The following is a 17,030-nucleotide window of genomic DNA, read 5'->3' as shown; positions in this document are numbered from 1 at the left end:
GCTGGAAGCTCCCCACCCTCCCAACCTCCCGCCCTTTGAGTTGTCCCACCTTTCTGGACAAAACCAATGTATTTCTTCTTCTTCTTTTTTTTTTTTTTTATATGGGGTCTCGCTCTGCCGCCCAGGCTGGAGTGCAGTGGCTTGATCTCTGCTCACTGCAAGCTCCGCCTCCCAGGTTCACGCCATTCTCCTGCCTCAGTCTCCCGAGTAGCTGGGACTACAAGCGCCCGTCACCATGCCCGGCTAATTTTTTGTATTTTTAGTCGAGACGGGGTTTCACCGTGTTAGCCAGGATGGTCTCGATTTCCTGACCTCGTGATCCGCTCACCTCGGCCTCCCAAAGTGCTGGGATTACAGGCGTGAGCCACCGCGCCCAGCCTAACCAATGTATTTGATTGATGTCTCATGCCTCTCTAAAATGCATGAAACCAAGCTGTGCCCGGACCACCTTGGGCACATGTTCTCAGGACCTCTTGAGGGCTGTTTCACGGGCCATGGTCACTCATATTTGGCTCCGAATAAATTTCTTCAAATATTTTACAGAGTTTGGCTCTTCGTTGACAGCACCTATCACTTCCTACTGTTTTCGTTTGTTTGTTTTTGTTTTGTTTTGTTTTGTTTGAGTCAAGGGTCTCACTCTGTCCCAGGCTGGAGTAGAGTGGCACGATCTCAGCTCACTGCAACCTCTGCCCCCACCAAGCTCAAGCAATTCTCCCACCTCAGCCTCCCAATAGTTGGGACCACAGACGCGCACCATCATGCCTGGTGATTTTTTAGTAGAGATGGGGCATGTTGCCCTGGCTACACTTCCTACTGATTTCTCTCCCTTTTGTAATAGGGGTGGCTATCCTTTGCCTGTCCCACAAATGCATTTCTGGCTTCACAGGTTTCACAACAGGAGATAAATTTTGCCTCAGGATGAAATGTACCTATGGTCTCATTCATATCTGATTTTGATAATATGTGAACAAGGCTTTGCACTTTAGAGTTAAGAGTTGATGGTGGAATGAGTCAAGACTGCTCAAGGGGTGGAGGTTGCAGTGAGCTGAGATCGTGCCACTCCACTCCAGCCGGGAACAGAGCAAGACTCCATCTCAAAAAAAAAAAAAAAAAAAAAAAAAAAAAAAAAAAGGCCGGGCGCGGTGGCTCACGCCTGTAATCCCAACACTTTAGGAGGCCGAGGCGGGCGGATCACGGGGTCAGGAGATCGAGACCATCCTGGCTAACACGGTGAAACCCCGTCTCTACTAAAAATACAAAAAATTAGCCGGGCGCGGTGGCGGGCGCCTGTAGTCCCAGCTACTCGGGGTGGGGGGCGGGGGGGCGCTGAGGCAGGAGAATGGCGTGAACCCGGGAGGCGGAGCTTGCAGTGAGCCGAGATCGGGCCACCGCAGTCCTGCCTGGGTGAAAGAGCGAGACTCCGTCTCAAAAAAAAAAAAAAAAAAAGGTAATTAGGTTTAGATGAGATCATGAGGGTGAAGCTGCCAGGATGGGATTAGTGTCCTTATAAAAAGAGGAAGAGAAATTCGATTTCTCTCTGCATGCATGCACCAATGTTCGGAGGTGAGCAGGTCTGTACAAGCCTTCGCCCAAGGAAGCTGAGAAGCTGAAGAAAGAGGCTGACAAATCCAGTTTCTCAGAAACATTTAATAGGGACTTCTTAACCTCAGATCCTGGGCTTACAAACCATAGGGAATTGGTCTAAGGGCAGGATTTATGAGAAGTATGTGAAAGGCATTAGAGGCATTCCCAGAACTGGGGTTAATCAGAAGTCAACATGGGCAGATTAGCAACCCAGATGGAGTTGTTTTAGCCTCCACAAACAGGGAAAGGCCACGTGAGGACATAACCAGGAAGAAGGCCCTCACCAGGATCATGCCAGCACCCTGATCTTAAACCTCCTGCCTCTAGGACTGTGAGAAATGTTTGTTGTTTAAGCCACACAATCTATAGTATTTCCTAAAAGCAGTCTGAATGGACTAAAACACATGAAACTTTCATCATGTTTCACTAAGGATATGCTGGGCCATAAAATGTACTGAAATCTTGAAAACGGCACAACCGTTTGTTGGTTGTGTTGGGTATTACAACACAACCACAAAAATTGCTAAAATTAAAACTTTCGGCTGGGTGCAGTGGCTTACACCTGTAATCTTAGCACTTTGGAAGTTCAAGGTGGGTTGATCACTTGAGCCCAGGAGGTCAGGACCAGCCTGGGCAACATAGTAAGACCCCTTCTCTACAAAAATAAACCAAAATTATCCACGCACCATGGCTCATGCCTGTAGTCCCAGCTGCTCAGGAGGCTGAGGTCAGAGGATGGCTTGAGCCCAGGAGGTAGAGGCTGCAGTGAGCTGAGACTGTGCCACTGCACTACAGCCTGGGTGACAGAGTGAGACCCTATCTTGGAAAATAAATGAATAAATTAATAAATTAAATAAATAAATAAATTCCTTGGAAATGGCCATGATCTATTTCTTCTTTTTTTTTTTTTGAGACAGAGTCGGCTCTGTCACCCCGGCTGAAGTGCAGTGGCACAATCTCGGCTCACTGCAACCTCTGCCTACCGGGTTCAAGGGTTCAAGCAACTCTCCCTGCCTCAGCCTCCTGAGTAGCTGGGATTACAGGTGTGTGCCACCACACCCGGCTAATTTTTCTATTTTTTAGTAGAGATGGGGTTTCACCATGTTGCCCAGACTGGTCTTGAACTCCTGACCTCAGGTGATCCACCCACCTCAGCCTCCCAAAGTGCTGGGATTACAGGCATCAGCCACTTTACCCATCCGATTTCTTTTTTATTTTAACTGACAAAAATTGTATATATTTATAGCGTACAAAAATGATGTTTTGAAATATGTATATATTGAATGGCTAAACTGAGGTTATTAGCATATGCATTACTTCACATACTTACCATTTTTTGTGGTGAGAACACTCAAAATCTACTTCCTTAGCAATTTTCAAGTATACAACATATTATTATAAACTATAGTCACCATTATGATGTACAATAGATCTCTTGAACTTACTCCTCCTAAGTGAAATTTTGTGTCCTTTGACCAACATCTCCCTAATCCTGCCAGCTTCTAGTCTCTGGTTACCACCATTTTAGTCTGTTTCTATGAGTTTGACTTTGACACTCCACATATAAGTGAGATGGTGCTGTATTTGTTTTTCTGCGCCTGGCTTATTTCACTTAACGTAATGTTCTCCAGGTACATCCATGTCATCATAAAAGACAGGATTTCCGGATTTCCTTTTTTTTTTTTTTGAGATGGAGTTTCACTCTGTTGCCAGGCTAGAGTACAGTGGCGTGATCTCAGCTCACTGCAACCTCCGCCTCCCGAGTTCAAGGGATTCTCCTGCCTCAGCCTCCAGAGTAGCTGGGATTACAGGCGCACACCACCACCAGCTAATTTTTGTATTTTTAGTAGAAACGTGGTTTCACCATGTTGGCCAGGATGGTCTTGATCCCCTGACCTGGTGATCCACCCTCCTTGGCCTCCCAAAGTGCTGGGATTACAGGCGTGAGCCACTGCACCCAGCCAATTTCCTTCTTTTTAAGGCTGAATAGTATTTCACTGTGTACATATACCACATTTTCTTTATCCATTTATCCTGATGGACAGGTAGATTGATTGCATACTTTGGCTATTGTGATAATGCTGCAATGAACAAGGGAGAGCAGGTATCTCTTTGAGGTATGGATTTCATATCCTTTGGATATATATGCAGTGATGGGATGGCTGGATCATATGCACATGGTAGCTCTACTTTTAATTTTTGGGGGACCCTCCTACTTTTTTCCATGACAATGATTTATATCTGGTCTAGCATGTTGTACACATGAAATGTATACATCTGTTAAAACACATCAAACTGAAACATGAAAGATCTGTGCATTTTACTGTATGTAATTATATATCGATTTTTTTTTTCTTTTTAGAGACTGAGTCTTGCTGTGTTGCCCAGGCTAACCTCCAACTCCTGGGCTCAAGCGATCCTCCTACCTCAGCCTCCCAAAGTGCTGGGATTACAGGTGTGAGCCACTCCACCTAGCCTATATCTCAATATTTTGAAAAAGATTTATAATCCAAGTTTTGAAGAGGATGTAGAGCAAACTGGAACCCTCATATATGGCTGGTAGGAGTATAAATGGCACATTTATAACATGTTGGAAAGCTGTTTGGAAGTTATCTGCCTAAACTGAACATATTCAAATAATAACTTAGTAATTCCACTCCTAGATATATACCCAGAAGAAATATGTTCCTTTTACAACGCTTTTTTTTTTTTTTTTAATAGAGAGGGAGTCTCGCTCTGTCACCCAGGCTGGAGTGAAGTGGCTCAAAAAAAAAAAAAAAATTGATTGCTTGTTCAGTGGGTGGGGAGAAACTCCCACACATTTGATCACAGAAATCTTGTATTGATTGTTCTGGTGTGAGAGAATAGAAGAAGCACTCTGAGTTTGTTTTTCCACTTTTTTCGGGGGCAGGGATGGAGTCTCTCTTTGTTGCCCAGGCTAGAGTGCAGTGACACAATATCAGCTCACTGCAACCTCCACCTCCTGGGTTCAAGCCATTCTCATGCCTCACCCTCACAAGTGGCTAAGACTACAGGTGCGTGCCACCACACCTGGCTAATTTTTGTATTTTTTAGTAGAGACAGGGTTTCACCGTGTTGGCCAGCCTGGTCTTGAACTCCAGATCTTGTGATCTGCCCACCTCAGCCTCCCAAAGTGTTGGGATTACAGGCGTAAGCCACTACACCCAAACAGTTTTCCACATTTATGTATCAATAAACAATTAGAAAATAAAAATTGTGGCCGGGTGCAGTGGCTCACACCTGTAATCCCAGCACTTTGGGAGGCCAAGGAGGGCAGATCACTTGAGGTCAGGAGTTCAAGACCAGACTAACCAACATGGTAAAACCCCATCTCAACTAAAAATACAAAAATTAGGCCGGGCGCGGTGGCTCAAGCCTGTAATCCCAGCACTTTGGGAGGCCGAGGCAGGCAGATCACAAGGTCAGGCGTTCGAGACCAGCCTGGCCAACATGGTGAAACCCCCGTCTCTACTAAAAAAAAAAAAATGCAAAGATTAGCTGGGCATGGAGGCGTTCCCCTGTAATCCCAGCTACTCAAGAGGCTGAGGCAGGAGAATCGCTTGAACCTGGGAGGCGGAGGTTGCAGTGAGCCGAGATCGTGCCACTGCACTCCAGCCTGGGCAACAGAGTAAGACTCCATCAAAAAAAAAAAAAAAAAATTCAAAAATTAGGCCGGGTGTGGTGGCTCACGCCTGTAATCCCAGCACTTTGGGAGGCTGAGGCAGGCAGTTCACAAGGTCAGGAAATCGAGACCATCGTGGCTAACATGGTGAAACCCCGTCTCTACTAAAAATAATACAAAAAATTAGCCGGGCGTGGTGGCAGGTGCCTGTAGTCCCAGCTACTTGGGAGGCTGAGGCAGGAGAATGACGTGAACCGAGGAGGTGGAGCTTGCAGTGAGCCGAGATCGCGCCACTGCACTCCAGCCTGGGCAACAAAGTTAGACTCCATCTCAAAAAAAAAAAAAACAAAAAAGCCGGGCGCAGTGGCTCACACCTGTAATCCCAGCAGTTTGGGGAGGCCAAGGCGGGTGGATCACCTGAGGTCGGGAGCTCAAGACCAGCCTGGCCAACATGATGAAACCCCGTCTCTACTAAAAATACAAAAAAATTTAGCTGGGCGTGGTGGCAGGTGCCTGTAATCCCAGCTACTTGGGAGGCTGAGGCAGTAGAATCGCTTGAACCCGGGAGGCAGAGGTTGCAGTAAGCCGTGATCACGCCATCGCACTCCAATCTGGGGACAAGAGCTAGACTTCGTCTCAAAAAAAAAAGAAAAGAAATTTAAACTATACTATTTATAATACCACAAAAAAAATACAAAGGAAAAAATGAAACATATATAAGACTTTGAAATAGAAAAAAATATTATATAATAGAAAATTGAGAGAGAAGGAAAGAAAACTAAATACACGAGCAGAAATACCATTTTATGGATTGGAAAACTCAATATAGTAAAATTCCACAGAAATGGCCAGGTGTGGTGGCTCACACCTGTGATCCCAGCACTTTGGGAGGCTGAGGAGGGTGGATCACCTAAGGCCAAGAGTTCGAGACCAGCCTGGGTAATCTGGTGAAACCCCGTCTCTATTAAAAATACAAAAATACAAAAAACTTAGCTGGGCGTGGTGGCAGCCACCTGTAATCCCAGCTACTCCGGAGGCTGAGGCAGGGGAATCACTTGAACCCAGGAGGCAGAGGTTGCATGCAGTGAGCCAAGATCATGCCATTGCTCTCCAGTCTGCTGTCTGTCTTGCTACTTCTTGTGGGGTTAACAGTCTTAAGGCTTCCAGAACAAGTTTTTGGTTTTTTTTTGACAGAGTCTCGCTCTGTCACCGAGGCTGGAGTGCAGTAGCACGATCTTGGCTCACTGCAACCTCCGCCTCCTGGGTTCAAGCAATTCTCTGCCTCAGCCTCCCAAGTAGCTGGGATTACAGGCACCCACCACCATGCCCCGCTAATTTTTGTATTTTTAGTAGGGACGGGGTTTCACCATCTTGGCCAGGCAGGTCTTGAACTCCTGACCTCATGATCCACCCGCCTCAGCCTCCCAAAGTGCTGGGATTACAGGTGTGAGCCACCGCACCCGGCCAGAAAAAAACAATCTTAAAAAGCAATCAGAGGGTTAAAAAAAAAAGAGGGATTTCATCTAGGTGCATCTGTAATCTCAGCACTTTGGGAGGCCGAGGTGGGAGGATCACTTGAGCCCAGGAGTTTAAGACCAGCCTGAGCAACATAGGGAGACCCTGTCTCTACAAAAAGTAAACAAAAATTAGCCAGGCATGGTGGCAGGCACCTGTAATCCCAGCTACTTGGAAAGCTGAGGTAGGAGGATATGCTTCAGCCCAGGAGGCTGAGAGGGCCATGAGCCAGTGACTGCACCACTGCACTCCAGCCTGGGCAACACAGTGAGATCCTGTCTCAAAAAAAAAAAAAAAAAAAGAGAGAGAGAGATTTCTTTCAATGAGAGACACTGGCTACTGAGCTGATGTCTCAACAGAAACCATGGAAGCTGGGAGACAGTAGAATGGAAGCTTCAATATGCTAAGAAAAAATAACCATCAACCTAAGCTCTATACTCACATAAAATAAGTGTTTTAGAGAGTAATATAATTTACCATATTAACAGAATAAAAATTTTAAAATCATACAGTCATCTCTACAAATGCACAAAAAGCATTTGACATAATTCAACATCCATCCATAATTAAAACTCTAGGTGTACTAGAAATGCAGAGAACTTCCTCAACCTGATAAAGGACACCTATGAAAAAGCCACAGCTGACATCCTTCCTACTAGTGAAAGACTGAATGCCTTCCCCCTAAACTCGGAAACAAGACACAGATGTCTGCTTTCTCCACTTCTACTCAACATTGTAACTGAGGGCCTAGCCAACACAATAAGGCAAGAGAAAGAAATAAGGCATTCGGAATAGGAAAGAAGCCTGGGGGCAGTGGCTCATGCCTGTAATCCTAGCACTTTGGGAGTCCGAGGCAGGCAGATTGCCTGAGCTCAGTAGTTCGAGACCAACCTGGGCAACACAGTGAAACCCTGTCTCTACTAAAATACAAAAAATTAGCCAGGCATGGCACCATGCACTTGTGGTCCCAGCTACGTGGGAAGCTGAGGCAGGAGAATTGCTTGAACCTGGTAGATGGAGGTTGCTGTGAGCCAAGATCATGTGCCACTGCACTCCAGCCTGGGAGACAGAGTCTCTGTCTCCAGAAAGGAAAAAAAAAAAAAAGAATGGAAAAGAAGAAGTAACAGTCGAAGAAAAATATGGCGTCAAAACAATACAGGAAGTAAAAAAAGGATAATGCATATGGGCGCGGTGGCTCACGCCTGTAATCCCAGCACTTTGGGAGGCCAAGGCAGGAAGATCACCTGAGGTCAGGAGTTCAAGACCAGCCTGGCCATCATGGTGAAACCCTGTCTCTACTAAAAAATACAAAATTAGCCGGGCATGCTGGCACATGCCTGTAATCCCAGCTACTCAAGAGGCTGAGGCAGGAGAATTGCTTGAACCCGGGAGGTGGAGGTTGCGGTGAGCCGAGAACACGCCATTGCACTCCAGCATGGGCAACAAGAGCGAAACTCCATCTCAAAAAAAAAAAAAAAAATGGATAATGCAGGAGAGACAAATAGCACAAAAGATGCAAATATAACCCCAGAATATCAATAACTACATTAAATTAATTAATTTATTTATTTTTGAGTCAAGGTCTCACTCTGTTGCCCAGGCTGGAGTGCATGTTGAACCAGACTTGCATCCCAGGGATGCTGCTAGATTTGGTTTGCCAGTATTTTATTGAGGATTTTTGCATCGATGTTCATCAGGGATATTGGTCTAAAATTCTCTTTTTTGGTTGTGTCTCTGCCATGGCACCAATCACGACTTACTGCAGCCTCAACCTGCTAGGTTCAAGTGATCCTCCTACCTCAGCTTCCCAAAGTGCTGGGATTACAGGCATGAGCCACAGCACCCCCCTGGCCCTCTACATTAAATTTAAATGGAATAAATCCTCCTGCTTTTAAAAAAAGAAATACCGCCAGGTGCGGTGGCTCATGCCTGTTATCCCAGCACTTTGGGAGGCCGAGATGGGCAGATCACCTGAGGTCAGGAGTTCTAGACCAGCTTGGTGAACATGGTGAAACCCCATTTCTAGTAAAAATACAAAAATTAGGCCGGGCGTGGTGGCGGGCGCCTGTAGTTCCAGCTACTTGGGAGGCTGAGGTAGGAGAATGGCGTGAACCTGGGAGGCGGAGCTTGCAGTGAGCCGAGATCGCACCACTGCACTCCAGCCTGCAGCCTGGGAGACAGAGCGAGACTCCGTCAAAAAAAAAAAAAATACAAAAATACAAAAATTAGCCAGGTGTGGTGGTGCACGCCTGTAATCCCAGCTACTCGGGAGGCGGAGGCAGGAGAATTGCTTGAATCTGGGAGGTGGATGTTGCAGTAAGCCAAGATCATACCATTGCACTCCAGTCTAGGTGCCAGAGCAAGACTCTGTCTCAAAAAAAATAAAAATAAAAAAGAAATACAAGTTTTTTTTTTTTTTTTTTTTTTTGAGACAGAGTCTCTTGCTCTGTCACCCAGCCAGGAGTGCAATGGTACAATCTCGGCTCACTGCAATCTCCACCTCCCGGGTTCCAGCGATTCTCCTGCCTCAGCCTCCTGAGTAGCTGGGGTTACAGAAACCTGCCACCACGTCCAGCTAGTTCTTTGTGTTTTTAGTAGAGATGGGGTTTCACCATGTTGGCCAGGCTGGTCTTGAACTCCTGACCTCAGGTGATCCACCTGCCTTGGCCTCCCAAATTGCTGGGATTACAAGCGTGAGCCACCGCGCCTGGCCTAATTTTGTATTTTTAGTAGAGACGGGGTTTATCCATGTTGGCCAGGCTGGTCTCAAACTCCCAACCTCAGGTGATCTGCCTGCCTCGACCTCCCAAAGTGCTGGGATTACAGGCATGAGCCACTGCGCCCAGCTACAATAGATGTTTTTAAAGACATTTGTAAAATATAAAAATGCTAGGCTGGGTGCGATGGCTCACGCCTGTAATCCCAGCACTTTGGGAGGTCGAGGCAGGCAGATCACCTGAGCTCGGGAGTTTGAGACCAGCCTGGCCAACATGGATAAACCCCGTCTCTATTAAAATACCAAGTTAGCCAGGCGTGGTGGCGCATGCCTGTAATCCCAGCTACTCCGGAGGCTGAGGCAGGAGAATCACTTGAACCCAGGAGGCAGAGGTTGCGGTGAGCCAAGATCGCATTATTGTACTCCAACCTGGGCAACAGAAGTGAGACTCCGTCTCAAAAAAATAAAATAAATAAATAAATAAATAAATAAAGCCAAAAGGTGGAGTGAAAGGGTAAAAGATGACCTGTCAGGAACCCTCAGGCAGGACTGACAGGTGTGCAGCCCTGTGCACCACTCCCAAGAGCATCTGGAAGTCCTTAGTGGATAACTGTGTGCATCTATGACATGGCAACTCCACAACCAGATGTGTTTCCAAGAGAATTCTTACACAGCTCCATAAAAGGAGGTATACCAGATGCCCACTGAAGCTATCTATCATGACAACCATTGTGGATTCACACCATTCAGAGGGACACAGCAGTAGTGGGCAAGGGCCAGATGTGCCACAGCAATGTGGCTAGGTCTTACACTACACCGACTTTGCAAGAACTCAAATAATGAAAAGGATGTACCTTATACATAGCAGACCATAGCAGACGGTTTCCTGTGGGGTGGGAAAGGCATGAAATGGTCCTGAGATACTAAAGTAAATATATAGGCCAGGCATGGTGGTGCACACCTATAGTTCCAGCTACTCAGGAGGTAGGGAGGAGGATGGCTTGAGCCCAGGAGTATGAGACCAGCCTGGGCAACATGGTGAGACTGCATCTCACAAAAATAAATATGTAAGATAGCGGGGGTTGGTCTTGCCCAGACCCAGGATGATCACCTGCCATGAGCAGAGGAGTATGACCATCTCAACCCTCTACAACTGAGGCCAAACACAAAGGAAATACAGAATATGGCAAACAGCTACACACAGGGGCCTGGAACCTTGGTCCCAGCCATGAAACAGTCTACACCCAACATGCAGGTAAATTCATAGGCTGCGCTGGGAGGACACAGATAGAGCTCACACTGGGGCACATGCTTACGCACTGCGCCCTACAGTCTCCACAAGCAGGTCCCTGAACAAAGGATATCCCTCGGGGGCATGCACATACTGTGGGGTATAGTCAAGCCCAAGTACCCACCCTGAGGACATCTTGGCACAGGTACACACCTGGGGTGAGTCACAGGACCAGCTGAGGCCAAGGACCCCTAAGAAACCTGCTCAGCCCAAGGCTCAGTGAGCTGGAGCCCTCAGGGTAGGGAGGAGATGGACAGGGGACTAACTGAGCAGGTCTAGGGGGTCCAGCCCAGAACAGGGGATCCCTAAACCCTCTGCTCCAATGCTCTGGCCACCATCTTGAGAGGGCTGAGAGGCCAGAGGGGCAGAGCTATTTCTCTTCCACATACTCTCCTGTGGGGCACAGGCTCAAGCCACCCACCCTGTGACCCACTGGTGCACCCACCTGGCCTCAGGCACAGCACACCTTTTCTCGGTCCACACAAATTTCTTCAGCACATCAGAGCAGCAGTATTGGTCATGACAGGTACCACAGCAGAAATCTGGACAGGACTCGGGGAAGAGGCTGAGTCCACGGGAAGCCATACACACCTCACAACGCGCTGGAGAGGAGAAACACATCTGTTTACCTGTGCCCACAGGGCCAGGCCCCAGCAGACACAGCGCCCTCCCTGGCACAGCCACCAGACCACACACACACACATGCTGCACCGTCTCTGAGCCACCCTAGCCACAGGCCACCTTCCGACCCCTGGCCACTGCTCCCCCTCAGCCTTGCCCTATCCCACGGGCCACAACAGAGCTGTCCTAACTGGGCTCTCTCTCTCCCTCGCCAGTGCACTGGCCTCCTGATAGAAGGGTGAACTTTCTCAGTGTGAGTCTGATGGGGTCACACCCTGCTCTCAGACCTCCCCTAATTCCCACTGCTTCAGGATCAAGGCCCGAGTTTCCAAGCAGGGTCTAAACTGCAGAGTCCTGAAGATCCCTCCAGCTCTCCAACCTGTCCACACTCCACTCACATTCTTGCCTGGTTCCTATCTCCTGACTTTCAACTCTACTCATCCTTCAAGGCCCTACTCCAGGTGGCCTCCTCCAGAAGCTGCCTAGGCGAGAAGTCACACGGCTCAACACCTGCAGGGGACCAGACACTGGACTGTCCCTTTCTTTCTTTTTATTTTTTTTTGAGACAGAGTCTCGCTCTGTTGCCCAGGCTGGAGTGCAGTGGTGCGATCTCAGCTCACTGCAATCTCTGCCTCCCAGATTCAAGCAATTCTCCTGCCTCAGCTTCCCAAGTAGCTGGGATTACAGGTGCCCGCCACCAGGCCCAGCTAATTTTTTGTATTTTTTAGTAGAGACAGAGTTTCGCCATGTTGGCCAGGCTGGTCTTGAACTCCTGACCTCAGGTGATCCACCCACCTTGGCCTCCAAAGTGCTGAAATTACAGGCATGAGCCACCGCACCCCGGCCAGACTGTCTAGTTCTTAATCCTCATTCACTCTCTCCCTCACTCAGCCACAGCAACCTCAGCCCCTGCTGGGCACCACAACTGCAGGGGCCTGGCTCTCACAGACCACCCCATGACCATGATAGCAGGCTAGATCCTGGTCAGAAATTGTCACACCCACCATACCAATGTTCATAAAGCACCTAGCCCCGCGCTGGGCCTGCAGTAGGTGTCCAGGAAATGTCTGTGCCTTCCAGGAGTTTGAGACCAGCCTGGGCAACAGGGCTCCAAGGCAGTGGCACCATCTGTAGCCCTGGAGCCATTACAAGACTCTCGGCACAGAGTTGGGATCTACTGACATCCTTACAAGTCTCAATAAATGAGGTCATGCTGAGGGGATCTGGCTGACAACAAATGTGGAAAATGACCCAGGTTTTTGGATGACCACAAGGTTTACAAACCTCCAGGAAGATGCTACAGTCAAATGTTCCCATGTATCCTCAGACTACATTAGCAGAGACCTGTGCCCACTAGCAGGAAGGAACAGTACCGGATTCTGCCAGGGCAGACTCCAAAGAGAATACCTAGTCCAGCAAGGCCCACAAATCCGCAGTAGGCAGGGGACAGGTCTGATGATAGCCCCGAGGCATAACTACATCGGCCTGGAAACAGTCTGGCATAGCACATGGCCTCTGGAGACCCAGCCAGGCCAGGCACCTGGCCATGTGCAGCATCTGGTTCCCCGGGCCTGATCAGGACACCACACACCTGGAGGCTGTCAGTAGAGTGAAGCCCAGAGACAGAGACACCGAGTGACCTCCTTGGGAAGAGGGAACTTCAGTGGGGAGTTGGGGGGAACTGCACTTCTTGGCAGCTCCAGGCAGAACCCTGCTCTGGGCAAAGCCATGGAGCAGAGGATTGGACCATTGACGAGCCCAGTTTGGCCAGCTGCCCACCTGAAAGCTGGTATCATCAGCATGGCCCATGCCTGGTGGCTCAGGTGAACCCATATGCAGCAAGGTCTTCACAGCCCAACCTGAGCCTCTGAGCTAGGGCTGAAGACACACCGGTGAGGCTGTTTAGGCTGAGTCCATGGCACAAATGCTCTCTGACCCCCAGATCTCACTGAATCAGTGACCCTCCTACAGGTTCACTCCAGGGGTGGGCAGATTCTGGGCACAGATCTCCCCTTTCTCATTTCTCTAGCCCAGGTCCTCTGGATTCATCCCAGCCCCCAGGAAATACAGCCTTCCCCTCCATGAAGCCACCCACCCCAAAAGGGTCTTTGGCTTCCCATGGGTGGGCAGGGGGTTTTTCCAATTTCTAACCCTTTAAAGGGCCCGCCCCCAGCCAGCTTTCCAGACTCTGTGAATCATCTATCTGCAACCAACACACACAGTGGTGTCTCCACCCCAGAGGCCAGCCTCAGCGCCGGGCTCTCCAGGAACACAAGGGCCAATGGAGGCAGCGGTGGGGGCTCCCAGACATTGAACAGAGGCAAAGAGGGAAGGCCTCCTCTGATGGAGGGGCCAGGTCGCCCTGCAGCCACCCGCCAGACTAAAGCCAGGCGGGGAACCCTACCCTAGCCTCTGGGGACCCCATCCCCTGGGACATGGGCGGGAGGGCAGACCCCTCCCCACCGTTCCAGGACAGACAAAGGTGGCAGCTGCCTGGGGTCTAGGCAGGGTTGTTCAGGCAAGGAGGGTGCTGGGTTGGAGGAGGGGTCCGCAGTCGTGGGGGTTCGCTGACGGCCTCGGGGCAATCAGGGGTCGGTGAGGGGCATGGTGGGGCTGGTGCTGCCCGGCTCGTTGGAGAGGCAGCGCGGGAAGTGTCTGCCCGGTCCCAGGGCAGGACGGGCCACCCCCACCCCCGGCTCACCACCCGGAGGCGGCGGTAGCAGCAGCAGCAACAGCAACAGGATCCGCGGCGCGGGGACCGGCGCAGTCATGGCTGGGCGGGCGGACGGACGGACGGACGCGAGCGCCGGGCGCAGTGCCGCCACAGCCTCAGTGATCCGCGGGGCCGCCCCTCTCCCTCGCCCCGCCCCGGCCCGGCCGGTTCCCGGAACCCCCGTCCGGGCGGGGAGGAGGAGGAGGAGGAGGAGGAGGGTGGAGGGAGGAAGGAGGAGGGAGGAGGAGGGAAGGAAGCGGACGCCTTCCCAGCCTCGGGGCCAGCTTCGCGCCCGGGGTCTGCGCGAAAGCTTGGTACCGGTTCCCGGACTCGGACAGGCGCCGGGCGACGCACGGAGTTTCCTTCTGCTCACCGGATGCTTGGGGAGCGGCGGCGGCCCCCAGCTCTCAGGCCCGGAGGGCGTCCCCGGGAATATGCACCCTGACACTGAGCGCCTACTGTGTGGGCTGGGGGACAGCCACAGCCATCCCTCCCAGCCGCGGTCCCAGCGGATCCTCACTTGCCCGAGGGCTACGTGAGGACTAGGTGAGGCGGTGGGAGGACAGTGCCCAGCGCAAACCTTGGCACTCAGTAGACACTCCACAAATGCCGGTTCCCTTCTACAGGCCCAGTCGCCAGCTCAGAGGACACTCGATCTCCTGCCCCGTGGGACTGACACCCTCATCCCAAGGTGATCCCCAGCCCCAGCCCTGGCAGGCTCAGCGCTGGCGCAGTGGGACAGGACTGAGCTAGAAACTGGCAGCTCCCAGGGCACAGCCAGGCCAACTTCCCACACAGGGCTCCGCCCCCTCACTGCGGGGCAGGGGTCCAGGCAGAATCAGGGATGTTGAGTCATTCTTCCTTTTATGCCCAGAGTTCCTGACCCACCCCCACTCTGCATCTAGCACAATCACAACATTTCACTCAAGACAGAAAACGTGAAATGTCACACTAATGGGGCACCCAGGCTGGGTTGTGCACCCTGTGTGCCACCATATATTTCTCACCTAAAGGTGGGGGCATCGCTGTGGACAAAGAGAAACCCAAGGGGACAATCTGGGATGTTCCCAGTAGATTCCCAGGGTAGGGTGTTAGAACAGGGAGAGGAAGGCCTGGGTCTCCAATAAGCCCCCATCACCTCCTGGCCAAGAAGGGCTTAAGACTCACCGTGCTCAGCACACATGTGGAGGGCAGGGATATGACAGTCCCCAGGCAGGATGCCCTCTGGGAGGGTCTTAGTGAGGGACTGGAGTCACATCCTCCCTGACAGCCCAGCCTGATTATCGTACCTCTGCCTCCTGAGCTCCACTCTCCAAAGCTGGGTGCAGCCCAGCTCCCCCTTCTGCAGAATGGCCAGTGCATGCTCCTCATGTCCTGCTCTAGAGCCATCCTGTGTTCCACACCTTGGGTGCCCAGCCCTCTGCCTCCCTAAAGGTTGCTCATTCCACTCTGCACCATCCACGAGCTTGGTTTCTTGTTCCTTGGTTTTCCAGTCCCTGGCCCCCAGCCAAGCTCCTAAGAGTTGTTCTAAGCCTGGGCAACATAAGGAGACCCCGTATCTACAGAAAATTTAAAAATTAGCTGGGTATGGTAGCACACACCTGTGGTCTCAACTACTTGGGAGGCTGAGGTGGGAGGATCATTTGAGCCCAGGAGATGAAGGTTGCAGTGAGTTATGATTGTGCCACTGCACTCCAGTCTGGGCAACAGAGCAAGACCCTGTCTCAAAAAAAGAAAAACAAGGCTGGATGCGGTGGCTCACACCTGTAATCCCAGCACTTTGGGAGGCAGAGGCAGGCAGATCACCTGAGGTTGGGAGTTTGAGAGCAGCCTGACCAACATGGAGAAGCCTCGTCTCTACTAAAAATACAAAATTAGCCAGGGGTGGTGCTGCATGCCTGTAATACCAGCCACTCGGGAGGCTGAGGCAGGAGAATTGCTTGAACTTGGGAGGCAGAGGTTGTGGTGAGCCGAGATCGCGCCACTGCACTCCAACCTGGGTGACAGAGCAAGACTCCATCTCAAAAAAAAAAAAAAAGGAAAAAAAAAAAGAATTGTCCTTTCCCACCTCCCATGCCTGCCTTTGGCTTCTCTCCTCTGCTGCCCCCACCCCCAGATCCTTTAGGGCCTCTCACCTGGCCTCTTCCTCCCTGCTTTTTTTGGTCTTTGGCTCTCCCACACCCTCTTATCTGCCCACAGCTCATGGTTGAGCTTGGTGGGTGTTTCGGGCCCCACCCAGGGTTGTGCATGGGCAGGAGTGAGTGGAGGCTAGGATCACCCCAGTGGCTTGGAAATCGCAACCATGCATCTCACAGGCATGTGCCCATGTGTGCAGGCATTTTCTGTGGGTCTAAGGGAGGAAACCACCCCTCTTACTGTCTTATGCCCAGTTTCTGCCTCCAAAGAAAGAAACAGTAAAAACTAAAAGGCAGAAATGAAATCCATAAGCAGACAGCCCGGCGCCACACCCTGGGCCTGGTAGTTAAAGATCGACCCCTGACCTAATCAGTTATGTTATCTATAGATTACAGACATTGTATAGAAAAGCACTGTGAAAATCCCTATCCTATTTTCTTCTGACCTAATTACTGGTGCATGCAGCCCCCAGTCACATACCCCCTGCTTGCTCAATCGATCACGACCCTCTCACGTGCACCCCCTTAAAAGGGACAGGAATTGCTCACTCGGGGGACTCTGCTTTTGAGACAGGAGTCTTGCTGATGCCCCTGGCTGAATAAACCCCTTCCTTCTTTAACTTGGCGTCTGAGGAGTTTTGTCTCTGCAGCTCAGGCTGGCAAAGCCTGGAAATACAAGTTGCCTGGGGAAAGTGACCCCTCCGAGGCAGAAACCAAACTTGGCCCAGATGCTGTACCAAGGCTAGGACTTGGCCCAGATGCTGTACCAAGGCTAGGTGGCTTCCCAAACCTTCCTACAGCTCTGTAAACAG

The 17,030-nt window shown here is 50.6% G+C and overlaps 1 protein-coding gene across 1 annotated transcript in view; it reads right to left on the bottom strand.

Moving 5' to 3' along the window:
• Window positions 1–14,260, bottom strand: part of SHISA5 (shisa family member 5) — a 36,521-nt gene extending 22,261 nt beyond the window's left edge. The window contains exons 1-2 of the mRNA XM_054481773.2: window positions 14,072–14,260; window positions 11,195–11,351 (exon numbers count right to left, since the gene is read on the bottom strand). Of these exons, the coding sequence (XP_054337748.1) occupies window positions 11,195–11,351; window positions 14,072–14,141 (227 nt within the window). The 5' untranslated portion in view covers window positions 14,142–14,260. The remainder of the gene's footprint in view (window positions 1–11,194; window positions 11,352–14,071) is intronic.
• Between the last annotated feature and the right edge of the window lie 2,770 nt (window positions 14,261–17,030).

Source organism: Pongo pygmaeus, chromosome 2 (genome assembly GCF_028885625.2).
Source record: "Pongo pygmaeus isolate AG05252 chromosome 2, NHGRI_mPonPyg2-v2.0_pri, whole genome shotgun sequence".
Lineage (NCBI taxonomy): Eukaryota > Metazoa > Chordata > Mammalia > Primates > Hominidae > Pongo > Pongo pygmaeus.
Note: the sequence above shows the minus strand (reverse complement) of the source record. Positions and strands in the feature narration are given on the sequence as shown.